The sequence below is a fragment of the Lipotes vexillifer genome, unplaced genomic scaffold (assembly GCF_000442215.2).
Source record: "Lipotes vexillifer unplaced genomic scaffold, Lipotes_vexillifer_v1.1 scaffold713, whole genome shotgun sequence".
Taxonomy (NCBI): domain Eukaryota; kingdom Metazoa; phylum Chordata; class Mammalia; order Artiodactyla; family Lipotidae; genus Lipotes; species Lipotes vexillifer.
Genome location: NW_006773157.1, coordinates 354,716 through 381,776, shown reverse-complemented (window position 1 = coordinate 381,776; position 27,061 = coordinate 354,716). Strand labels below are relative to the sequence as shown.

The window sequence follows — 27,061 nt, the reverse complement described above, 5'->3', positions numbered from 1 at the left end:
AAAGAGTAGGCTGCCTCTTTGAGAGGGTCCGTGGTCTGCCTTTGTGCTAGTCTTAGCATGCTCTGCCCTTCCTGTTTGGATACAAGACAAAGTTTTATTTCAGAATTGAATTCTCTGGTAGCTGCATACCAGTTTACCTTAATACCCTCAGTACTTGGTATCTTCTTATTATCCCTTCATACTGCCCTCTTTTTCTGACCCCAAAGTAAGTACATTTGCTGGCTTAATTATTTTTGTTTACAAAATTAGTATTGGACAAATTAATATAGGAATTTCTGTCTCTGATTCAAAAAGTCTGTGTAAGATAACAGACTCTTCTGATAAAGTTACTGCAGCATTTCCACAGTTGCTGTTCATTTGGATGGCTCCTTCCTTTTGTATTTAAAGATTTTCTTTTCAAACACAGTACTGTGATAAAACCATTGGAGCAACTGATGGAATTTTCTGTAAATGAAATTCTCCAGATTTGCCGGCTCATCACAGTTAAGGGCCTGATGACCAGAAGTATGCTTTGGTTGTATGGGCAGCCTTAGACCAGGGTGTCCTGCCTGGTTCTAGTGACCCCACAGGGATGGACAACCCTGATCATTGGCCCTCTCTCTTTGTACCTTTCATAGTAACCAGGCCCAAAATACACTACAAGCTGTACCCGCAGGGGGACCCTCCCACAAAGAAGGGGGCCAGAACCAAGGATATTCTGTGGCCCATTAGGCCAACCAGTTCTTCAAATGTATCTACCAGGCTGTGTCTTAAATATTAAATTCCAATTCTTGCCCCTTTTGGTACTTATCTTTAAATGATTATTAGGATATAGAATTTTTATGATACTTTCAGAGTATCACAAAAGGCCAAGCCTATAATTTGACAGAAGCATTTTCAGATCTACTGATGAGACTACAATATAATGTTCATAATGTACAGTAACCATTTAAACATATACTAATTTTTTAAAATTTGGAATACATCCTTTTTTTTCTGGTACTACACAGAATCGTAACCCATTAAATTAGGAAGAGTTTTACATTTTTATAAATTTGGCCCAAACCTATCACCAGGGCCATCAAGGAAATGCAGCCTCAAGGGGAATGAAGGAGAAATCATCTGTGCAGCCACTTCCTTCCAATTTAGACACTCACGTAGGACAGTTCTGACTTTCTTGCTGAATGAAAGACCTAGAATTTGTCCCATGTAACTAGCTATGCAGAACATCTTGCCCATCAAACGAAAGGACCAGCTAACCATTATCTTGACATTTTAAGATGGTACTTTACCTCTAAAACAGCACAATTTTGGGCTTCCCTGGTGGCGCAGTGGTTGAGAGGCCACCTGCCGATGCAGGGGACACGGGTTTGTGCCCCGGTCCGGGAAGATCCCACATGCCGCAGAGCGGCTGGGCCCGTGAGCCATGGCCGCTGAGCCTGTGCATCCGGAGCCTGTGCTCCACAACGGGAGAGGCCACAGCAGTGAGAGAGGCCCGCGTACCGCAAAAAAAAAAAAAAAGCACAATTTTAATAAATTGTAGATTTATAATGGATTGCAAAATTTTTTATTTCAAGCATAACAAATTGATCTTTTAGAAGTTACGTAAGTTTTCCATCTCCCTGAAATCTCCTTTCTCCCCACCAGCTGCTCATCCATCAAGACCCAGCCTTCATTTTTGTTTTTGACTCTTTTCTACATAGTGTGAAGTCAGAACTTCCTTTCTAGGCAAAGAGAAATGTCAGAAATTTAGCAAACGGATCAGAAAAATGATATTCAACCATTAGAGTCGATTTTAATCATCAAATGGCAGCCTAGCACTTTACCTTTACAGGATGTTTCACTGTCCATCACTCCTCATAAGTCGTTCTGGGGAAGAGCACCAGCTCCCAGGCTGTCGGTGAGGAGGTGACATCCTCGAGACCAGCTGAGATTGGTGGCAGATACCAGATTGGTGCCCAGAGTGCTGGTATTGGGATCTCCCTTCCATAGGCACTGCTCTTTCCTCCTGTTCTTAGGCCATGGCATATGGAGACCAGGCAGTGTGGCAGCATCAGGAATGAAGATAACTAATTTAAGAATATGCAATGTGAACATGATCCCATATTCTTCACCAGTCTTCTCTCGAGCATTCTGACTAAATGACCTAAAGATATGGATGAACACGTCCATTTTTGTAAAATATCATTGGGACTCACAATTTATTGAAATTTAGTGAAAGTCAATTCCAAAGAATGTGAGTCCTGGAGTAGTGAGGTCATGAATTAAATTAACCAGCCCGTCTTAAAAGATGGATTATGGACTGAAGTACTGTGAACACAGCCTTTCAACACCAAAATGTTTGGGTTTTTTCCCACATCACACTTGTCCTGCTATCTTCTAGTCTTCAGTGAATCCTCTCTCATGTTTCTAATTAAAGCGATATTTACCATGGTAAACTACATTCACCTCAGCTCCTTTTGCTTTGTAACCACCACACTGTTTCATTTTTAATGTGCCTCTTAACCTGATGCCAGTAAAAGCAGCAAGCAGTGGTATTTAATATACAAGCACTTCAACTTCCACCTGAAATGTTTAACCACACAATTTTTAAAAACACAGGTGTCGGGTTTCCCTAGTGGCGCAGTGGTTAAGAATCCACCTGCCAATACAGGGCACATGGGTTCGAGCCCTGGTCCGGGAAGATCCAATATGCCGCGGAGCAACTAAACTTGTGGGCCACAACTACTGAGCCTGCACTCTAGAGCCCACGTGCCACAACTACTGAAGCCCACACGCCTAGAGCCCGTGCTCAACAAGAGAAGCCACCGCAATGAGAAGCTTGTGCACCGCGACAAAGAGTAGCCCCCACTCACAACTAGAGCAAGCCTGCGGGCAGCAACAAAGACCTAACGCAGCCAAAAATAAATAAATAAATAAAATAATTTTTTTTAAAACACACAGGTGTCCTTTACATCAGCTACCGTGGAAGTAGTAATACTCTTTTCCTTACCATCTTGTCATTGTTTAAGCATTTTTGGAATTTCTCCTTTGTAATCGCCTTAATATCCACTTGTAAGCCACACAAGAAATCAATCTTCTTGCTTTATAATCCTATCTAGGATGACATACAAAAATAGCATTGCCCCACTGGATCGCTTACTTTGTAAACCAGATTTGGCTCTACTGACTTTAGACTCTTTTTAAAAACTACTTTTTTTCTCACTCACTAGTGCAGCTGTCACTGTTGGGTGAGAATATGAGAGGGGAGGGGCACAGAGCCAGGACAGCTTTGTTAGAATGTCTAATCCCTCAAGGTGACCCACCTGATGGAGACAACACTAACTTGGATTTCCTAATAAATACATAATTTTAAATAGCCCTCAGAGTAGTTCTCCTTCCCTAATACCCACATCTTCCAATTGAAGGGCAAATTATAAATTTTAATTTCTTGAGCTGCTTATTTTAATTTGACTTTTCAGAAATGCAACGAGAGCAAATGTAGTCCTCCTTTTTAAGCTATAAAATATTGGTACACATTTTACTGGACTACAGTGTGTAATGATAATTGATTCCTGTTATACTTTTTTTCCTATAGACTTTGCTCCTTTAAACTCACCAGTAACTGAACCTGTAATGAATACAAATCTGATAGAACCACATGTTTTGAACAGAAAAAGAGGAGACAGTAAACTGCAGCATGTGCTGGGGGCAGGGGCCAGGAGGGTGAGATGGAGACCACACCTGCATCTTTTGCATCAGCAGCCCTTCAGGAATAATCAGGGAACTGTGAACATGGGTGCTTATCTGATTGCTAAGGTACCTGTCCCAACCCTCACTCCCAAATATCTCATTTTAGAAAATCCTCTGACTTGGGTCCTTCTGCTGGCCCCCATGTGTTAGCTGTCTGCATCAGGCGTGGTAGGAGCTCCACCCCTCCAAAGAGTCCTAATCCACAATGAGCTGCAGGTGTTTTCCAAGGATAAACTTCAGTCCCAATCACATCCATATCAGAGGCTCCTGCCCACTCAGTTCACTCTCCTGGATCATGTTCATTCTTTAATGTAACAAGTGGTACAGTAACTTCTGGCATGGTTTTCTGATCCGTGTCCATTTTGAGCAACAGTGACTGACTCAGACAGACACAGGACAGGATATGATTCGATCTTCTAACATCACACTGATTATCAGGAATACAAAGTACAGGAGGAACATGGTAAAGCCCAGGATCTTGTTCATTCTCCATTTGCATAACGCAATTGAAGAGATCACAAACAGGAGCATGAGAAAAAGCAAAACAATGGCACAAAACAAGCCATTGCTACTGACAGGAACAGGCTGTAATCCATTGATAAAAGAGAAAAGCATCCAAGGAAGGGGCAGGCTGCAAGATGGAAGAAACAATGTGAATATTCTTAATGTTTATAATCATGCCATATACTTAACAGTATTTTACAATTTACAAAGCACTCATTTTTACACAAACCTGTGAAATAGAGCAGAAAACATTCATTTCACAGGTGAGAAAACTAAGGTTCAGGGAATTATGTGCCCAAGTACTCACAGCTGATAACTGGGAGAGCCTAAGATTAAAACAGGTTTTCCGGGTCTGAGTTTGTTTTCGTCATACTTCATGACTTCTGTATGACTAACCTAAACTGGTAGATGTGTGACTCTCTAAATCAGGATAAGGCCTAGCTCAGGACAACATTTCCTTACATTCGTTAGTGATCAGGGCTCTCCTATGCCCTCTTACCTGCCCCACCCTGCAAACACACACATATACAAATTAAGGAAACCAAAGCCACCACCCAAATCCAGAACGTGATTGGGGAAAGGAAAACAGCGCGGACACTCTGCTCTGACAAAGTTGGGAGGAGCAAGGTAAGCAAACCCATACAGGAGTACGCAGCATTTGCTTGTTTATACAAAATGCTTTTAGAACCTCTGAGCCAGCAGGAGTCCAAATGCAAAGGAGCAAGAATGTCAGGAAGTAAGACTGAGTCATTGCTTCTTCCAACCCCACCTCCTCCACCTTGGGGGTCAGTGAGCAGAGCATTTGTATTTGGTAATGGAATTTAATGGACTTCATTTTTCAATTCATCTATAAATTCTAGTCAGTTACATTTCAGGCAGCATTTTAGTTCTATTATCCTATCTGGCTGTGATGAATGAAGGGAGGATACTTTGTTGCCTTGCAGAAGCTAATAACATAAATGCCCTTTTATTCCATGTATAATGAATGGAGCAAAAAACCAGCAGACATAGCCAACACAGTGTTTGCCAGTCATACATATCATGCCTTAGAAAGCAACTCTGCCACTCACCCCACGGTGATATCAAATATGTTACTGCCCACAGAGCTTGACACGGCCATGTCTCCCAGGCCTTTCCGAGCGACAATCACACTGGTGATGAGGTCAGGAATTGATGTGCCTGCTGCTAGGATTGTCAAGCCCATAATCTCTTCAGAAATCCCAATTGTTTCACCAACCTGGTAAATAGTAACAGTAATGAGAAACCAAGTGAAAAATCTGAGGCTCTTCAAAGCACCAACCACATACTACTTTGTGCAAAACCAACATCTTCCACAGAGTTCACATTCCCTTGGCCAGAGTGAGGTAGGGTCACAGCAGAACTAACAGCTGGGGAGATGGGCCATGGAGAGAAAGAACAGGGCCCCTGCTCAAGGCTTCAGGGAACGATGCTGCTCTTTTCTAAACTGGAGTAAAAGTCCACCTATGATACCACTTACTGTCATTCCAACTACAACACCCCTACCTTCCCAAAAGAACTGCTCCTCCAAAGGCCTCTTGGTGTCAAGTTTCCATTTCCAGAACCACGGACACCTGCTATGTGCCAGGAACTTTTTAGAGGCTGGAGGTAGAAGTATGAGCAGTACAACACTGACCCTACTCTCAGCTTGAAAGAGAAAAGCATGTAAATAATAATACAGCTCTGTGCTTAAGTGCAATATTCTAGGTAGAACAGCAAAGCCATTAAGCACTCAGAAGACTGATTAAACGCCAGAAAGGAGGCAAAACTGAGCTTGCTCTCATGAGTGTGTATGATTTCACCAGGTGGAGAGAAGTGTGGGATACAGAACAGAGGAAGCAGGGAATAATGCTAAGAAGGAAATGGTCAACTAGATCAGGTTGTGAAGGGCCTTCTGTCACGCTACAAGACAGAAGAGCCACACCTGAAAAGCACTACATTCCCTGGAATATAAAGTCTACTTTTTAGCCTTTACAATGTATAGACTACAAATTCACTTGGTCCTCGCTATTCCCTGGGTACCAGAAATCCACCCTGAAGGAAAAAAGTCCTTTTGACCTGCTAATGCAGGATTTAGTTCCTGCCACACACTCACCTGGTGAGCCCACCACACCATGAGGTATGAGAACATGGCTATCCACATGATGGATCCCAGGAAGGTGATAACAAAAAATTTCCTAGCCTCCTGTTTGAAAAGGAAGAGAAATAAGTTGCAGAGGCTAAAGGTCTCTGGCCCTTCTGAGGGAGCCCCAGTATCAGTGAAGAGATCTGCTGGAGGAGTCATGGAGAGGATGTGGAGATGTTTGAGCTTCCATCTCTGTCTCCAGTGAGGACCTTGAGAAGGATGGAGTTGGTGGCCCATAGGAGAGTCCACACAGGAGGGGATTCAGCAGTTGCCAAACTGAAGAGAGCTACCTGCTTGCCCTGGAATCAGACCAATCTAGGTACCTGGTTTGGCTTCAGCGACCTCTCGTAACCCCACCCCACCCTTCTCTGGACCCAGAGACAGAATATGGTTCCCCTTTGGGTGGAGCATGTTAGTCAGACCTTTCCTTATAAACAGGAATACTGGGTAGAAACAGCACTTATCACCCTGGGTTTTCACAATATCCCTGTGCAATATGGAGGGTGTGCAGTGGCATCATTCCCATATTAAAATCAAGAAACTGAGAATTCGAGGAGGGGTTAGTTCACATCGCTTATAGCAATGGAAACAAGCACATTCTGAGGCCTCCCAAGCCCATCAGTGTGTCCCCTTAGGTGCATGGTCCCCACTAGAGCTGCAGATTCCATCCCAGATCCTCTCTGTAGTTGAGCCCTGTCAAGCTGGTTTGTCCTGTCCCTTCCGTCCTCTTGAGGGGGAGTGCTGAGAGACCCCCGCAGCCTCCCTGGGGACAGACAGCTTGGGGACAGCTGGGCAAACTCACCAGCCTCCGGACGTCGGGCACCGTCAGCCACAGTGGGAACACAATGGGCAGAAGAAAGAGGTAAATGGCTTGCTTCTGCCTGGTCTCAGGCCATTCCAGGGACAAAGGCTCCTCCTCCTCCTCCTCCTCCTCTTCATCTTCACTCTCACCTCCATCACCTTCCTCTTCACCATCTATACCTTTCTCATCTTCTTTGGCTTCATCTTGATTTTCAGCATTCAATTCCTGCTCTCCAGTTTCACCTTCATCACCTTTCATTTCACCATCTTCTCCTGCTTGGATTTCACCTTCACCTTCATCATCTCCTTTCCTTTCTGCCTGGAGGTCACCTTCACTTTCATTCTCTCCTTTTTCTTCACCTTCACCTGCTGGTCGAGCTTCACCTCCACTTTGCTCTCCATTTTCACCTTCACCAGGAGTTTTAACCTCATTATCTGTCCTTTCACCTGTGCTCTCAGCTTCAGCCACATCTCCCTGCAATCCAAAGCCAACAGATTAATGGGAAATAACTGCCCTGCTTGTTTCTCCCCACAGTTTCTCCCCACATTTTTTGTTGTTGTTCTCAGCATGTATCTAAAAGCTTGAGTATGAGGAAGAAACTAGTGCAATCATTCAGCAAAATTCCCTTCACAACACTCCTACCCAGTGGTGGTCTGGTCTTTATTTGATCATGTCTAGGGATGGAGAACTCACCACCTAAAGCAGCTTCTGTCATCTTGACAACTCTGATTGGTTTGAAGTCATATTTATACCAAAGTTCTACCTCCTGTGTATAAGTTTACTCTTGGGAGCCATACATAACACTCTTCCATGAGACAGCTCTCTTCCCTGGGTTAAAGATTCCCAGATCCTTCTATGGTTCCCCCATACTATGGCCTAGAGCCTCCTCTCCTTCTTGGTGAACTCATTCTAGTTAGCTTATATCCCATGGGGAGGCTTCTAAAACAACACAGAACACTTCACAGAGTCAAACAGGATTATCACCCCCCTTATTTTAGACACTGTGCTTCCATTAATGTTGCCTAAAATGACATGATATTTTTTGGTGGTTACATCACATTGCTGAGTCCATTAAAACTCCTCAACTGCTCTATTACCTTATATGTGTAAATGATGACGAGGAGGATATCGATTTTCTGAGGGTATTTATGTGCCAGGCATCATGCTAAGTGGTATAATAATAATAACAACTAGCACTTAGTATGTTTCATGAGTCAATTAATTTATGATATAGGCAGAACTAAATCCATCTGACAGGTGAAGAAACTAGGGTACAGAGTAGTTAAATAACTTGCTTGTGGTCCACACAGTTTGTAAGTGATGAAGCTGGGATTGGAATATGGATAGTCCAACTCTTGGCCTCTTAACCACCAAGCTACCCTGCTCTGCAAATGCCAGGGCCGAATGAGATCTTTGGTTCCCAAACCTGGTAGCCTGAGAGCTTATTAGAAATACAGATTTCCTTGCCCCCCAACCCCCGGACCAACTGAAGTATAATCTCTAGGACTGGAAGCCAGGAATCTATTTTAATATGCTCACAAGTGCTTCTAATAAATGCATCTTTAGACCGGTGTGTGGGAACCATGGACTGACTCCACTCACTCTGAAAGCCATTGATTCTGAGGGTCCTCAGATTAGGCTCCTAAATGACCTATAACAATGTGCTGGTCCAATCCCTTGAGCAAATGACCTGGGCTGTGTGCTCATGGAGCACGTCATCCATAACAAATTTCATGACACTGCCAACCCCCAACACTGCCCAATGAGTCTCAACTCTGCTGCATATTAAAATCACCTAGAGGATTTTAAAACATTCATGCCCAAGGACCCAACCCAGATATCCTGACTTAATTGGTTGAAAGTGGGCCCTGGGCAGTTTGTAAACCTTCCCCAAATTATTCTAATATGCAACCAGGGTTCAGAGCACCCAATGAAGAAGTCAAATATTAATATCCATGAGGCCTGTGCTTTCAGTTGGGAATGAAGAGTGAGAAGACTTGAGTCTGAAATAATTTCTTCCCTCCCTTCCCCACCCTCATCAGGAGAGAAGGCTTCTTGGAGGAAATGACAAGTCATTTAAATTGATAGGTACAGGAGTGTCTGCCCAGCCTGCACCCTCTTCTCTGAGAACTGTCACTGCTAATAGCCCCTGACAGGTAGCTCCCTTCTCCCACACTGGAGTCAAAGCATGCCACCTCTCCCTGCCACAGCTGATTGGACACAGGTTGGCAACACATTCTCATACATATTATCTTACTCATACTAAGGTATTAGTGAATTAACTGGCCCCATGAGGTATTTGATCTTCAAAGAAAGGGCAGTGCTTACACCAGAGGAATGAACCTCAAATAGCATTTCCAATCTTCAGGAAGGACTGAGTTTTGATTGGCAAATCCTTCCCTGGGCCTCTCGAATTCCACCACCTGGGAAGAGGCTTGTGCCTACCTGACCGCCAGGATCTTCCTCCTGATCTCCCTTGACGTCTGGAGCAGGGGCTGGTGTGACCGTGACCTCAGGGAGCTTGGCTGGCTCCTCCTCTTTAAAGGATAAACATGGGATAGGTCAGAAGAGTGTGCCAGGTTCTGAGGGCAGCTGGCAGAGACTGGTGTGAGCGGTTACAGGGCTACTGGACTTGTCCACTTCAGGGTCACAGAAGGTTTGTTTGTGGAATTTCTTGTTAACAGGAAAAGGAAAATGATGTGAATTGTTACTGTCCTGTCCACAGAGATGTCTGCAGATGAGAGAACAGCTGGGAAGTGGCTCTCCTTGCTCTCCCTGTATTCAGACATTTCCATCCTGGCAATGTAGCCAAGGATACTGTGAACAGCTTAAAAGAGAGGGCAAAGCCCCAGCTCTCAGGGCCTGACCCTTCCCCCTACCAGTTGCATGGAGAGGAGCCTGATGATTTCAAAGGCAGCAGCTAGGGAGTCTTGGAATAGGACTGCAGGAGAGGGAGAACTGTAAAGTCTGGAGATCTAGGTTTAGGTACAGGCTTTCTCACTTCTTGGCTATATATCTTTAGGCAAGTCACTTGACCTCTCTGAGCCTCAGTTTCCTTGTCTATAGAATGGGAACAATGACTGCTGCTCTACCTCCCTCTCTCCAAAGCTGCTGGGTGGATCAGGCAGGCCTGGTGTGCTGTGCAGAGCCCACAGGGCAGTAGCTGTCTCACTACCGCGTCCCAGCTGCCACACGGATGCTGGATGTTTTCATCACCAGACCCCCGATGGCCCTCCCTCACTGGGGTTACTGGTCTCAGACCAATTCCCTAGCAGCACTGTGCAGAAGTGACAGGAAGAAGAAATAGAGTCCAATAGAATCTCATTTGGGACAAGATTGAAATAGAAGTTCAACAACCCCTGCCAGGCCTTGCCTACCCCATGTGAGGAGAGTGCGGAGGGAGCTGAACAGGGCCACCCCCAGGCCTGCAGCCACTCCAGGAGGGGAGCGCCCTGGAAGGAGGAGGCCAGAGTGCAGCGGGGAGGAGGGGAGCACCAGCTCATCACTCCAGCTGCCTGGCTCAGAGAGGCCAGGAGGCCGCCCAGTCCCTGGCTAACAGGAGGGAGGAAGGTGGCAGGAGAAAACCCACTGGTCTCACCATCCTCTCACCTTCTGGTTTGCTCTCTGCTTTGGCCTGAGGCTTGGCTTTGGCCTCCTGATTCAAGCTCTCCTCCTCCTTGTCCTTGGAGGGCTGGGCTGTGAATGAGAAAGGAAACACATCTTATCCAACACCACGGTATCCCTGCTACACCATCCAGTTAGGTTGGTCAGCTGACAGTCAGAGCAGCTGAAGTGGTGCAAAGAGGCTGGCCTGGAAGTTGCAACACCTGGATTCTGGTCCTCCTAGGCTTGTTCATGGTGCCCAATTCCCAAACTTCTGCCTTAAATTCCCTACATTGTCATTAACTGGCTATGACCTTAGGTTGGTCACTTAGGCTAGTCACTTCCCCTCTCTAGGCCTACTTCCGATAAAATGACATGGTTTACTTTATTTGGGGGCAACAAATAGGATTTATTTCCTTTATGAACTCAAGTGATGGCTGCTTGAGTGCTGGATTGAGAATTCTGGTCCAAGCTTGGTAGGAGAGTACCATGATTCATCAGTGATGTCTGCAATGGGCAGGGAATGAAGAAATAATGGCAGGGAGATATTTTTGCCATCCTTGGACTAGATTGTCTGTAAGGTCCTTTGCAGCTTAATTTCTATGAATTTACTAGAAGCTTTGCTATGGCTCCAGGGGAACTACTGGTAGCCATGTTCATAAGCCTCCCCTCTCCAGTGGGAAAGGGGAAATAGCTGATCACCAAGTTCCCTGCCACTCTCCTTTGGACTCCAGACACCTGCAGCCCAAGCAGAGTCTCCTTCCAGATCCCTGCATATACTCTGTGCCTTGCTGGCAGTCCACAGAGCATCGTGCACAGAATAGTGCTGCCCTGATTTCCAGAAAAGAGAAATGGGGAAGTCAACTCTCTTTCAATAGGACTATGTTCCAGGCAACATGCAAAGTGCTGTACATGTGTAATTTCAAGCTGAGAGGCACAGAGACTGAAGTGCAGGAGCTCACGAGAGTCCTCCTCACAGCTGTGTAGTCCGTGAGGGTGAGGACGATGCAGTCTGTAAGGGTAAGAGCAAAGTGGAGCCATGGGGTCTATTCTGGGTTCCAGGCTGGCTCTGCCCTGTGAGTGTTGGGTGACCTTGGGAAGCCGGTGTACCCTCTCTACACCTCAGTGTCCCCTCTCTAAAAAGGCAATAATATGATAGAGCACTGATATGGGAGTCCATGAGACAAAATAAATAAATACTTTAACTGCTGCAATTAAATATTGCTAAGTTAGCATGGATTCTGGAGCCAGATGCCTGGGTTTGAATCTAGTTCTGCCACTTGCTAGCTATGGATCCAGCTGGGTGACCCTCTGTACCTCAGATTCCTCACCTATAAAATCTTACAGAGTGACTTCCTTGGTGGCACAGTGGTTAAGAATCTGCCTGCCAATGCAGGGGACACGGGTTCGAGCCCTGGTCCAGGAAGATCCCACATGCTGTGGAGCAACTAAGCCCGTGTGCCGCAACTACTGAGCCTGTGCTCTAGAACCCGTAAGCCACAACTACTGAGCCCGTGTGCTGCAACTACTGAAGCTCACATGCCTAGAGCCCGTGCTCCACAACAAGAGAAGCCACCGCAATGAGAAGCCCGTGCACCACAATGAAGAGTAGCTCACCGCAACTAGAGAAAGCCTGCAAGCAGCAACGAAGACCCAACGCAGCCCAAAAAGAAAAAAAATCTTACAGAGTTGTTGAAGGAATAAATGAATTTATATATGAATGTGCTTAAGCCAGTGCCTGACACCCAGAAAATACTACATAAGTTTTAGCTATGACGACAATGATGAGTTGACGATAGTAGTTGAGAGCAGCTGTTCCACCCAGGAAGCAACTCTGCACTGCTGAGGCCCAGCATTCCAGAGGGTTTGAGTTAGAAGGGACCCTGAAGATCCTCTAGTCCATAATACAGGCAAACTGTGAAGGTTTGGGAATCAAACTCTGCCTGGGTCCAGGATGGGCAGGACACAAAAGCAGGTCTGGAGTTTCCTTCTCTCAACCTGTCTCCTAAACAATCAGGCTGGTTGAGCTGCAGCTGCCTCTGGCAATAGGCTCCATCCTGCAGAGCCATCACTCTGGCAAGTGTGGTCCCTCGAAGTGTCCTGGTGGGCCTGCTCAGCGGGTCCCGTCAGAACTGAGATGTCAGGTGGTGGGCACTCCACTGCCTACCTCATGCAGACCGCTCCAGCCCCCTTGGCACTGATCAAGCACTGCAGTCTTCTGTTGAACAACACATAATTTTTCGAAGGGCTCCCCTGGTTCCAGGCCTGGTGCTGAGAATACCTGCTGACTGTTGGTTGGAGGAGCTGGCAAGAAAACCAAGTTCCCCTCTTTCCTTCTCCTTCCTCATCACACGCCCTAACCTCTCATTTCCCATGCCACTGAGGAAAGCAGGTTTGCTGAAGGGCCTCTCTCTGTTTCTTTCTACCTCTGTCTCTTTCTTTGTCTCTCTCATATACACACGCACATGTGTGAGTGAAATCACCAGAAGAAGCATGGGATTCTGGAGAGGTAAAGCCCCTACCCAGGGTAAGAGTTCAGACCATGGATCAGCTCTGTGGAGAGAGTTCATTGCTTGGAAAGGGCGGAAACATCTGGATAGCCATCTGGAAAGAGCATACGGAAACACAAACATGTATCTGCAAAGTGTCGGGAACAAAGGCCTTCATCCCAGCCCTGCCTGATCCCAGCCCTTCCTGGATGGAATCTCAGGGTGCAGGATCAGGGCCAGCTTCTCTGAGCAGGACTGCATCCCAGGCACATAAGCAATCATTCCCTGGGAGGGCCATTCCATACCCGCCGCACACCCACACAGGGTACCAAGCGTGCTTGTCTTCCTGGGAATAATTGCCACTGGCTCCCCCAGCGCTTGTTTCCTTACATGGCCTCTCAACGCTCAGCGCGGCTGGATCATCTCCTTAGTATCAATCTCCTCTGACCTCAGCCTGGCCTGGACATGGCCTGGACATCACATAATCCTGTTAGGACAAGCCAGCAGATGGCTGCTGCTCATGGAAGTGGCCCAGGCAGGGGGCCCTGCAGTCCCATCCAGGAGAAGGTCTTTATCTTTAAGACTTTGCTGAGTCAGTGATTCCACGAGGAGGGCCAGGCCTAACCCAGGGATACAGCTTCCTTCACTGTGCCCAGGCCAGATACGCCCCCAGCACTGATCACCCACAGGCTGCCCAGTGCTGCAGACTCCACTCTTGAAACCCCAGGGGTACTCTTTTTCTGGAGCTGACAGGGGGGTGGCCTCTCCCAATATCTGCAGAAGCTCCTCGTGAGGATTTTCTAGGGAAGGTTTGATCACCTCGTCTTTGACCATATGCTTGTTTTAAACAACCAACAACCCAGTATCATATGTGAAGAAGATGCTTCAGGGCCTGAGAAATTCTGAGGTCCCTAAAATTTGTCCCTGGGACTCATGGATCAGTCTCTGGTGTCATATTCGGCTCAGTCCTCAGCCTCCTGCCCAGCTGCACTCCAACTCCTTGGCTTCCGCCCAAAGGCCAACCTTTCCTTGATGGGCCTCCTGCTGGCGCTCCAGTTCTGCAGCAGTGTCCCAGAGACAGAGGTGCCCAAGGAGAAGAGAAGCATACCTGAGGATGCCCTTTAGGGGCCTACGAAGCCTGTTGGAGGTAGCTCTCTGGGGAAGCGGAGCAGAAGGCAGGGCTCAGTAAAGTGGGTGGTGAGGATCTCAGCTGCCTCCATCATTTGTCAACTTGGGCATCAGCTCCCACTATACTTTGGACCCTCACCACGCCCAGAAGTGGTCCTGGTGGCCCCCAGGGTGTCCTTTGGGATATCTGGCTGGGGGAGGGGTCAGCAGACTTCCTAGGACTCAGAGCAAAGGGAGGCACCATCCAGAGCTTCCAGCTGTGGGGCCCCGCAGGTGATGCCCCCAGATGCAGCCCTGGCCACACTATCTTGCTGGAGACTCTGTGGAACACTGGGGCTGACTCATGGGGGTGGGCTCTGCAGGAAAGTCACGGAGGGCAGCCCCAACACAGACCAGTGCAGGGCACATGACACTCATGGCCTCACTCACTGCAGATGAACCCTTTCATTTTACAGGAGGAACACGGAGACAGGGAGGTAGTGGGATGTGGATACCTAAGGACCTTAGCTCCTCGGGGCCCTCTCCTGGTGGGTCTTCCCAGACTGCCTGCCTCTACCACCCTCTCTCTTCTGCTAACTCTCTTCCCACTCCCACCCTCACTCCACCTGCTGCCTCTCAGTTTTGCAGTCCCAGTTCTTGTTCAGCTGCAGGAGGGAAGGAGTGGACAGGGAGACCACGCAGATCTGGGCAGACCTTGCTTACCTTCCCCCAGAGTGTCCAGGCTGCGGAGCATGAGCTGGTAGATGGTGCTGCAGATGGTGCTGTTGTGCAGAGAGGCCAAGCTGCTCCCTTGGGTCAGCACGGACGCGAGCTAAGCAGGAGAGAGCCGCGCAGGCCTCAGCGGGCCTCTGCCCAAGCCGAGGGAGGAGCCGCACGGGCGCCTCACTAACCCTCCTCCCTCCTATAAAGATCAGGCCAGAAGCACAGGAGCCTTATCCTGGCACCCCGTCTTCCTTCACCTCAACAGGACAGTTACAGTGCTTTCTTTCTCAGCCTCCCCTCAACTCTTCCATGACTGGCTAATTCTACACACCAAGTCATTCCCCAAGCTCTTTGACAGGGAGCAGACAACGTGTATTAAGGACACCACATTACTGAGGGTTTGTCCATCCCTGCAAGTACATCCTCAAAGAAACACTCTCACCCATACACCTCACAGACAGCCCCACGGTACATGGGCACAGCCCCTTACAGTCCACAAAGAGCGTCATGGTGCTTTATCACTGCCCCACCCCCAGACATAAGCAAGGCTTTGATCCCCACCTACAGAAAAAGAAATGAAAACTCAACAAGGCTGGGTGGCTTATCCAAGGTCATAAATGAAGGAGTCAAGACCAGCACCCAGGTCTTCTGATTCCAGCCCTTTCTTTTCTACCCACATGCTCAAGAGACCTTCACAGGCACACACATACACACATCTGTATGTGCAGACACACGGATGTGACACACATTCATTCACAGTGCTAAAAAAGAGACAACAGGTCCAAAATGGAGTCACTTGTACTCTGCCCACATCACCAAACCGAAACATAAAATACCTAACTGCAGTTTCAGCCCCTCCCGGGAATGGACTCTTAACCAGTCAGTCTGGAATTAACTGGTTAGCACACTAGTGAGGTAATCTACCCCACAGACCCCTGCTGTCCCCCAAAGGAAGGTGACCTTGCCTGAAACACCTGGAACTCCTTTCTATTTGCTAGATGGGATGCTGGCCAATTCATGAATCGTTGAATAAAGCTGATTTGATCTTTAAACTTACTCAGTTGAATTTTTTTTTTTTTTTTTAATTACAATAGCGACACACATAGAAACATCATCTGACTTACAAGGGAACATCCAAAGTCAGACAAACTGCTTGCTTGGTCCCTCCCTCCCTACCAACCAACCCTTTGGATCTGAACTCTTCTGCCATCTAGTGGCTATGGTAACACAATACTTCACAACAGGCTTACGGATTTTCGTAGGATGGGGGAGGTTTCATGCAGACCCTGGCCTCTTCTCTCTAAGGTCCCCACTTCTTCCCAAATGCCCACAGGCCAAAGACAGCTAAGACAGTTTTTCAGAAACCTCAGATCTCCCCGCCCCACCCTTCGTATGTTTCTCTTAGTTCTGGGGCATTCCAAAGCCGCAGGTAATTAGGCTTCTAGATCAATCATAGAGTGTTGGGTCTACAAAATGAGACTTGAGTTCATCTAGTCCAGTCATTCTACTGATGCAGAATCTGAGGCCCAAGTTCACACAGGCAGTGAGCAGTGACATTCTGGACTTAGCTCCCAAGCTAGCACCTCCTCCAAGGCCACCTGGAGGTGACAGTTCCTCTGGCTCCTTCCCTGGCTCACCCTGGCAGCGTTCCTAGGAGCTTCCCAGGTCTGAGCCCAGCCCAGTATCCCCAGCATCAGGGCCACAGCGCCCTGGGTCTGTGGTTGTCCTCTGAAACCCTGCAGTATCCCCACTGGGAAGACTCCACACGGCACCCACCTTCAGCTTCTTGTTATCCTGCTGCTCATCCACCACAACTGTCCCAACGCCCAGCTGCAAATAGGGACAGGAATCACAAGATGTTCAGAGAGACCCTCACCCTTCCTCCCTACTTCCCTCTCTCTCCAAGCAGCCCTCATGTGGGAACACAGAAACACACCCACAGATAACCTGGCCTCAGAAAATGTTTTAACATGTCCACCACCCCAGCCTGGCCTTCCACAGTCTGGCTTCAGCCTGCATGCAGTATTCCCAGTCAAATGTGTCCACTCACTGAGGTCCAGTAACACCAGCTACAGCTGTCTTTCAGTCTCTCAAATGCACCATCCTCTTTACCCACCTCGAAACCCTCATCACACGGTCCCTCCTCCTCTGTTTGGAACCCTCTTTCCTCCACTTCCCACTTACATGTCACCTTCCTCTGGGAAGCTAAGGTGCCCAGCTAATTCTCTTTTATTGACTCCTTTTCCTTCATAGCACTTTCCCCAATCTATCTGTATGTTATTTGTATGTTGGCAAACCCAAGTAAATTGACTGTCCCACTAGCATCTTGAAGGCAGACTATTTCATTCATGACACATGCTTGTATGTCAAGCATGAGAACACTGCCTGGCACTTAGCAAGAGTTCAGAAAACGTTCGTTGAATGAATGAATGAATGAACAGTCTCCTGCATATACCTAACCTATTCCAATTCCTAGTCCCTTGTTCATGCCTTTCCCCTCTGCCTAAAATGCCTTCTCCATTCCTCTATGCCTACCAATTTTTCAGAAAATTCAGGGTGAATTCTTACATAAAGTTTTCCCAAATGGCCCCTTTCACCCCCACCCCAGCCCTCACTCCAGCTCTCTACAATACCTCTCTCCTCAAAAGCTGTATGACAACAGTGGACACATTTTGTGATACCAAAAATCTGGCTCTATAATCGAATAAGTGCTTGCTAGTGTCCTGGGGAAGCTGTAGGGCAGCCAGCTGGGGAAGGGGACAGACCTAGAAGGTCCAAGATGAAGAATCATTACACCCACAGTATTTACTCTGAACCACTAGCTTGCCACTTTGCATTTACTATCTCATAACACCATCCAAACTTCTAAAGAAATCATCGCTGTTCACACATATTAGTTGTCTACCCAGCTAGACTTCATGTCTTTTTGAACTACGATATAGTTATCTCTGTTCCCCTAACCTGTGGCATAGTGTCTTGTACACAGCAGATGCTCGGTTATTAAGGAGAGCTCAACGAGTAGATAGGCCAAGTGACCTCTAGCGCCATCTTCAGGCAGCAGGGTCACCAATGGCTGCCCCCAGTAATTGTCTTCACCTTCCACTGCCTCGCCCACCTCACCAACCTCCACGGCCAGAAGTAGAACTGGACTTGCTACACTCCCATCTCTGAACAGAAAATACAGAGAATACTGCCTGATTCAGGGCCACCCACGCATCCATCCACCCAATTTGTTCACTCATTCAGTTCTTAATTTCTGAGTACCTGCTGTTTACCGGGCACTGTGCTAGTGCTGTAGGGATACAAAGATGTTTAGGGCATGGATTCTACTTATAGAAAGGAATTGAGACCAATGATAACATGAACACATGACAAAGCAGAATGTGCCTGAAGAAATGAGAGGCACAGATTAAGGTGCTGTGCTGGGATGGACACGGAAGCCTTCTGAAAGTAAGTGAAGTTTGGATAATCTTTGAAGGATGGGAGAGGTTTGAATGCTTGGATACACACTGTTGAATGAATGAACAAATGGACGAACATACAAATGAATGAACCAAAGCAGAAATAACCAATCTGAATATGAAGGGGGCACTGTGGATTTTCTGAACAAATCCCCTCTTTCACAATTCTGGGATATTGGAGGCTACAGCACCAAACCCCACTGGCCCAGCCACCTCACTATTTATCACATCCAACTCTCACCCAATGAGTTCTTAGAAATACGAAAGGCCAGGCTACCCTTTGGAATGGCTGGTTCTGTCCACAAAAGGGCAGGAGAGACTGACTTTTGCCCCACGAAGCACATGCCTAATGATTTCTCTTCCATTCAGATTTATTTAAGTCAAAATACTTCTCTACGGGTTCACTGTTCGTTGCACATATCAAAATCTTCTACCCTCAGTATGTGTTTCTAACTTTCTGAAGCCCTTCACATGCATTTTCTCATTCCATATTATTAATTTTATGAAACAGACAAGGCTAGTATTATTATTGCTATTTTGGCAGATGACAAAACTGAGATGCAGAAAAGATTCTGTGACTTGCCCACACCCACAACAATAGTGACAGAACCCCTGACCTCCTAATCTCTATTCAGAGGGTTGTTTGTGTTGTTGTTTTTACTAAATCACATTTCTTTTTCCAAGCATAAATAAGGAAATGAAGTCAAATTTATATTTCCTAGTGGCTCTGTTTCATATTATTAACATTTCAGGTAAATGGATATAAATGTCTGTCTACATTTGAGTGTGACTGATGGGTCCATATATGGGTAGCGGTACCAGCAAGTAGGTGCTTTCAGAGTATGCCCTTATTACAAACACATTCCCACATCCACCTCTCACACTACACCAATCATCCTCCTCTTTCTTCAGCCCCATCACCCCACCTTCTCCCTCTGCTCATGAAAATTAACCAGAGGGCTGAGGAAACCAAAGAAGATGTCTTCATGCCAGCCAAACCCCCAACACCTGTGATGCATCTTGATGAGGATGAGCAACAGGATAATTTGCAGCCAGCCGTTCATGGGAACCTGTGCTGGTGAACAGGGCAACCCTTTGGGGGCTTGTCCTCCTGACCTCCAATTCCTATCTCCCACTGATGTAGCAGTTAATCATTGACCTCTCCCTTTCTAGACCACCCATGACACAGTTCCTGAACTGCACATTCTGGTCTGTGTGTTTTTTTAAACACTCATTCAACAAAGATTTACTGAATGCCTGGTTGAGTCCTACCTTCATTGAATACAGTCTAGCACCCTGATCCACTCACCTGTCCGGGCTGGAAACCCAAAAGTCTGCCCAAATTCCTCCTCGCTTCCTCACAGCTCATCTACAACTGTCAGATCTAGTTCCTGAAAGTCCTCAAATTTGGCCTCATTTCTCTATTCTCCTGCCTACAATGCTGCAACAGCCTCCTGACTCCTGGACTGTTCCTATTCTGGTTCCTCACTCACTCTTCACCCAGAGTGATTTTCTAAGCAAAGCACATCATGTCCCTCCCCTGCACCCTGGGGGCTCAGTGTCCTCAGGAGGGAGTCCACACTCCTTAGCTGAGCATATTCCAGCTTCCTGCTTACCTCCAGTTCAGTGCTGTCCAATAGCAACAGAACGCAAGCCACACATGTAATTTTAATTTTTTTAGTAGCCACATTTTTAAACAGTAAAAGAAACAGGTGAAATTAATTTTAATAATGTACTTTATTTAATCCAATATATCAGAATTATAATTCAACATGTAATTAATATAAAAATATCAATGAGCTATTTTACCTTTTTTTTCATACTAATATACCCAATGTATATTTCATACTTACAGCACATCTCAATTCAGACTAGCCCTATGTCAAGAACTCAGTAGCTACATGTAGCTAGTGGCTCCCATACTGGACAGTGCAGCTATAGTCTCATCACCCTCTCTCATTCCCCTGGCCTTTATACATGCCTAGGAGACTTCTATCCCTTCTTCAGTCAGCTAACCCCTGGCTTGTCCTTCAAGATCCAGCTAAGAATCACCTCCCTTAGGAAGCCTTCCCTGACTTTTGTTGAGATGTCCACTCTCGGCAGTGCTAAATCCCTCAGCGCTTACCTATATCATTACACATGATATGCTAAATATTACTTTTACTTTTCTGTCTTCCCCACTAAGGGGGATTTACCACAGAGCTGATGAAGCTTAAACTTCAGGGCCCATCTCTCCCCTCACAAACCCTGAGGCCTCATATTTAATTTTGTAGCAACAGTTTTATATTCCTTTTCTTAAAGAGTGTCATACCCCACAAAACCTGGATCAACTCCTGCTCCTCTGCTAGGTTGAGTCCCTTGAGTGCTACCTTATTTCTCACTGTATTCCCAGACCCTACATAGGTTTCATACAAAGAGATTCCATAAATGTTTGCCAAATTAATGAACATCAGAGTTCTTTGGGGCTTAATCCTAATCTCTCTCTCTTTCACAGTAGCATCAGCTGGTCCTTGATTTTAATAACCATACATTTGTTGGCGATTCACAAATCTCTATTTCCAGCCCTGACCTTGTTCATAAGCTTTAAGCCCATTTGTGCAACTGCCTCATAGACATATCCACTTGGAGGTGACATAAACACTCAAACTCACCATTCCAGAGCGGGAACTTTTGAGTCTTCCTAAACCTGTTCTTCCTGTAGTCTTCCTTTTCTCACTAGATGGCGCCACCATCCACCCTGCTGCTCAAGCGAAAAACTTTGACTTCCACTCACCCTCCACATCCACATCACCAAATCCAGACGATTCTGTCTTCAAAATATCTCTCAAAGATACACACACATACACACACACACACACACACACACACACACACACACACACACACACACACACACACACGCTGGATGCCCACAACAGCCTCCTAACTGGACTCCCTACTTCCACCCTTGCACACCTACCATTCATTTTGTACACAGCAGTTAGGGAGTGACCTTTTAACTATGACTCCTCATTACACCACTTCCCATTGAACTTCAAATAAAATCCAAACTCCGTATCTAATCCACAAGGCCCTGATGAAGCAGCTTTCATCCCCGTCTCTAGTGTTATCCTGTACCACTCTCCCCTTACTCACTATACTGGCCTCCAGTTCTTTCCTCTAGTGCACCAAGGTCTTTCCCTGCTCTGAGCCTTTGCAAATGCTGTTTCCTCTTCTTCCCCTATGGAGCATGGGGAAGAATTCCAGAAGAATTCTCATGGAACTCTACTTGGACTGTCTACTTGAACTTTTCCTCCAGGAGGACTCTCCTGCTCTCCCTCGCTAAAGGGGGCCCACTAACTACAGTCACTCTCCATCACATACACTATTTCCTTCACAGCACTTTTCATACTCAGAAATATGTTATTTCACTTGTTTATCATCCATATGCCCACTCCCCCACACTAAAACATTTTGTTAGTTTTATATTTCCAATTTATTCAGATAGCAGAGCATCTAGAAATCATGCTGTTATTTGTAGAACACCATGAATATCTAATTTCATATTTAATCTCATCACATACACCAGGAAAAAATATTACTCTGTTATATGAGTAACAGAATACGTAAAATCTCTTAAAAGCGTACACACATCCATGGAAACAACACGCTATTCTACCAGGCATGACCAGATGTTTGAGTTTTTCTGTTAATATTTGTTTGCTTCTTATGCATTCATTTTGTCATCTGCTAGTACCCACCAGCAGATGAATGCTGAAAGCTTAAGAAAATTTTATGAAGAAAAGAAGCCTTTACACTGAGAATTTGATTCTTACCGTATTTTCCTGACAACTGGAGGGAAGCTGACTATTATTTAAGAAGTTAGGTGATTCCCTGGACTCCACACTCTCACTGCCGAGGGCCCGGGTTGATCCCTGGTCAGGGAACTAAGATCCCATAAGCTGCGTGGTACGGCCAAAAAAAAAAAAAATTAAAGGAGGGAACCCCTCAGCCTACCTAGGATGAGTTCTTTAGGAGCAAAGTATATTCCCTGCAGGCTAGTAAGGTCAGGTCCACAGAGGCAGGAAGGGCCCTGGAGACTGCTTCCTGTCCAGCACCCCTCCACAGCAGACAGCTGGTTGTCTGGCAGTACAGGTCACTGGAGTAAATGTTAACCCTGACAGGAAAGAGATGACTGGTTCCTAAGGAGGCACCAGGTTTGTCTGCTTGGGGTTTCTGTTGGTTGGTTTAAGAAAAAACCCTGCCAAGAAGAAAATAGCCTGCAATGCACTTAAGAAAGAGTGGCAGACTTCCTCCTGGAGTTTCACATTCTGAAGTATTCCTGGGGGCTGAATGTGGATATGGGGTTTCCAAAGGAGCCGGGACCAGTCTCATTCCCCACCTTGCATCCCTTTTCACCACTGGTGCCCCACAGGGCTGTCTTGCCAATCAGCATCTCATGCAGATGGCCAGTTATTTCTAGCTAAGCTTGTAGCTCTCTCTATAAAGAAGGTCCCATCATCCTTCAAATACAAATAAGGCTTTTCGGCCAGGCTAGAGCCTCAGCTTTGGCTTTCTGCAACTATGCATGGTCATGGAAGGTCAAATATTTATCATTTGGGGCCAGAACAAATAACACGGAGAGCTTTAAAACCAGGTAAAAAAGTTTCAGAGCAAGCTAAGTTAGACTGTGTCAATAACTATGCAAACACTTACCATTTCTGGGCTTCCCTGATGGCACAGTGGTTAAGAATCCGCCTGCCAATGCAGGGGACACGGGTTCGAGCCCTAGTCTGGGAAGATCCCACATGCTGCAGAGCAACTAGCCCGTGCACCCCAACTACTGAGCCTGCACTCTAGAGCCCATGAGCCACAACTACTGAAGCCCGCATGCCTAGAGCCTGTGCCTAGAGAAGCCACCGCAATGAGAAGCCCGCGCACGGCAACGAAGAGTAGCTCCCACTAGCCACAACTAGAGAAAGCCCGCACGCAGCAACGCAGACCCAATGCAGCCAAAAATAAATAAATTAAATAAGTAAATTAAAAATAAATTAATTAATATATCTCAAAAAAAATTTACCATTTCTTCATTGGGTTCATAAAAGACATCCTCAAACCAATACATGTCAGTTTGACAATGTTGTCTGAAATATTTTTAGCTTTGAATTTTTTTTTCCAGCCAGTGTCAAAAGAAAGACTCTAAAATAGTTACTATGTGTCTATGTTCAATGATACATTTTTTTTTCTGAAAATACTCTTTAGTAAATTATGATTAGAATCATTCACAAAAAAACTTTATCCTGGTTCTAGATTACCAGAGCAGAATAAAAAGTAAAGTGAAAGGTCCTCCAGCTGAGAAACTCCACAGATAATGAGTTGGGTGAATATCTGATAAGAAAATGAATTGTTCTCTGCTGATCTTACATCTCCAAAATGTTCAGGTAGGAGAACACCTGCGATTATGTTGCTTAGTAAAACACCACAGGGGTATTCCTATTCGTTTACTTATTGTCTGCGGCTGCTGTCATGCTAACAACAACAGAGTTGAGTAGTTGGATAGAGACTATATGGCCTACAGAGCCTAAAATATTTACTGTCTGGCCCTTTACAGTAAAAGTCTGCCAACCCCTACACTAGTCCATCCCATTCGCTTTACAGATGAGCAGCGTGAGACCTCGAAGTAAAGCAAAGTGACTTTGTAGCACTTTGCACAGTGTTCCCTGTATCAGTTACTTTTGTCTATGTCTGTCCCTTCTACTGGAAGGGACATGATCTTTTTACTTCCCACACTGCTTTTCATTTAAGTGCTTAATAATATAGGTTTGTGGAGTTGCACTGACTTGCCCAGGATAACAGGGATAGTTAGCCATGGATACTGGGTTAAAACCCAGATAAATGGATTCATAAACTGGTGATAAGGACCACCAACCAGCTGCGTAACTTTGGCAGAGTTAATTATCCTCTCCGAGCCTCAGAGTCTCCTCATCTGCAAAATGGCAGTAACAATTTATTCTTGCAGGGTTTTTTGTTTTTTGTTTTTTTTCTTTTTTGGCCATGCTGCAGGGCTTGGGGGATCTCATTTCCCCGATGAGGGCTTGAACCTGGGCCACAGCAGTGAAAGTCCAGAATCCTAACCACTAGGCAACCAGGGAACTCCCCTCCTGCAGGGGTTTTATGAGAAATTGTCGAGATAATGTACGTATGTCATAGGCCCTCCACAAGTATGGATTCCCTCCCCTACTCCTTTTTCTCTATAAACTGGAGACCCTGACCTGTTACAGTTCCCTGAGGAAACCACCAAATACTTGTGGAGCTTCTGCTTTAGGGATGAGACGCTGGGCTCAGCCCTTTGGGAGATATAAAGATTATTTCCCCCATCTAGTGGCAATGATGAGCCTAACACTGTGGCCACACCTCACCCCAGGCTGCCAACAGAGGAAGGGGGAGGCCCGAGTGTCTTTCCTGTTCCTGTTTCCCTCCAAGAAGGAGCTGGCTCCCACTGCCCTCTAGTTGTCTTCCCCCTGCTTAAACTTCCTGAGCACTTGTGGCTTTGATTTCTCCCCAGCCCTCCTCCTTGACTCCCTACCACTTGGTCTGGCCTTTCCCCACTTCTCTCTTACTTCCTTACCTTTGGGTGTGTGGCTGACTGAATAAGCCCAGTTTCCCTGACCCCCTGCCTTTTCAAGGAGAAGCTCAAAGAAGGAATCCATTAGTCAGGGAAGAGGTGTGAACTGATAGGTCAGTGTGAGTGAGTAAGCAAGGCATGTTCATTTTCATAAAGTTTCATAGTTAAAGTAAGATAATTTGCAGAGGTGAGTACACATTCTTGCATAAATCACAAAAATGAATACCAACACAGTTTACTAGATCAAAGACTGGATTTTCAGAGAACTGCTTCAAGAATTCAAACAGAATGGCTTTGCCTCTGTCAGTCAGTGAAGTACAGGATAATTTACCTCCCTCTAACAAGATCACAGGTCTTGGGGCAGCCAAACACAGACAGAATGATATAAGCAAAGGTAGTTACCACTCCCTCTGGCTTTAAGAAACCTGGGGTGAAACTCCAAATCCAGATGTTTTTAAAAATCACTTCAAAATAGCTACACTTTTTAAATTATCTGGACTAATTTTTAGAAGGCAGTTGTTAGTGCTGCAAAGTCCTAACTATAGGTTTTCAATTTAAAATAAATATAAATTTAGTTTCAAGGACAGCCAGTATTTCAACCTGTTTTTTTTTTTTTTAAATAATGCTGTTAATAAAATTCATACTGGGGCTTCCCTGGTGGCGCAGTGGTTGAGAGTCTGCCTGCCAATGCAGGGGACACAGGTTCATGCCCCGGTCCGGGAAGATCCCACATGCCACGGAGCGGCTGGGCCTGTGAGCCATGGTTGCTGAGCCTGCGCGTCCAGAGCCTGTGCTCTGCCACGGGAGAGGCCACAGCAGTGAGGCCCGCGTACCGCAAAAAAAAAAAAAAAAAAAAAAATTCATACTGGATCTGTTTCAATAAATAGATAAGAACAGTTGTAATCAGCACTGCTCTCACTGGTTGGCAAAGAACTGCTACTAAAGGCCTTGAAGAACGTTTTAAGTAAGTTACAAATTCTCTTTTGAAATCATGATTATGCTTTACTTGCTTGGCAAGCTTTGCTTTGATGGTCTAGTTCTGACAAAATTGAAAATTGAGAATTTGCAGAGTTTAAATAAAAACAGAATTACTATGAAGGACTGGGAGGCAAGTCAAGAGGCATTTTGATGTGGACCATTTTTAAAGTCTTTATTGAATTTGTTACAATATTGCCTCTGTTTTACATTTTGGCCTTTTGGTCATGAGGCATGTGGGATCTTAGCTCCCCGACCAGGAATCAAACCTGCACCCCCTACATTGGAAGGTGAAATCTTAACCACTGGCCCACCAGGTAAGTCCCAATTTTGAAAACTGCTGGCCTAAGGTATACCAAGGCATTAGATACATTCTTTTTTTTTTTTTTTTTTGCATTCCCGGGGCCTTCTCCCTGTTGTCGCCTCTCCCATTGCGAAGCACAGGCTCCGGACGCACAGGCTCCGCGGCATGTGGGATCTTCCCAGACCAGGGCACGAACCCGTGTCCCGTGCATCGGCAGGTGGACTCTCAACCACTGTGCAACCAGGGAAGCCCGGCATTAGATACTTTCTCAGAGAACAGTACCAGACTTCATGGCCACCCTCAGCAAAGCCTGCCCTGAGAACTTCATGAGGAGGGAGGACCCTGTTTCCTCATATTAAATGAGGTAATGCTCTGAGCCTCCCTTTCTCTTTTAAGCCTCTGGCTTCTTAAGAGCAGTCATCTGGAGGGAAGAGTACTGAATGGGGAGTTAGGATACTAGGTTCCCATTCCAGTGTGGATACCTTCTGGCTGTCCAACCCTGGGCAGGATATTTCTCCTTTTGGGGCCATCTGCAAAAATGTACTAATTGGGGCTTCCCTGGTGGCGCAGTGCTTGAGAGTCCGCCTGCCGATGCAGGAGACGCGGGTTCGTGCCCCGTTTCGGGAAGATCCCAC

General features: G+C 46.2%; 1 protein-coding gene across 2 annotated transcripts in view; it reads right to left on the bottom strand.

Annotated features, from left to right (window-relative positions):
• Positions 1–4,092: 4,092 nt before the first annotated feature.
• SLC24A1 (solute carrier family 24 member 1) overlaps positions 4,093–27,061 on the bottom strand; it is a 26,414-nt gene continuing 3,445 nt past the window's right edge. Inside the window, exons 2-9 of one of the 2 annotated variants that reach the window (XM_007448120.1) lie at positions 16,859–16,912; positions 15,083–15,191; positions 10,770–10,856; positions 9,606–9,697; positions 7,161–7,634; positions 6,329–6,418; positions 5,286–5,452; positions 4,093–4,342 (exon numbers count right to left, since the gene is read on the bottom strand). In XM_007448120.1, the coding sequence (XP_007448182.1) occupies positions 4,093–4,342; positions 5,286–5,452; positions 6,329–6,418; positions 7,161–7,634; positions 9,606–9,697; positions 10,770–10,856; positions 15,083–15,191; positions 16,859–16,912 (1,323 nt within the window). The remainder of the gene's footprint in view (positions 4,343–5,285; positions 5,453–6,328; positions 6,419–7,160; positions 7,635–9,605; positions 9,698–10,769; positions 10,857–15,082; positions 15,192–16,858; positions 16,913–27,061) is intronic. The other variant, XM_007448121.1, reaches the window with a different exon arrangement.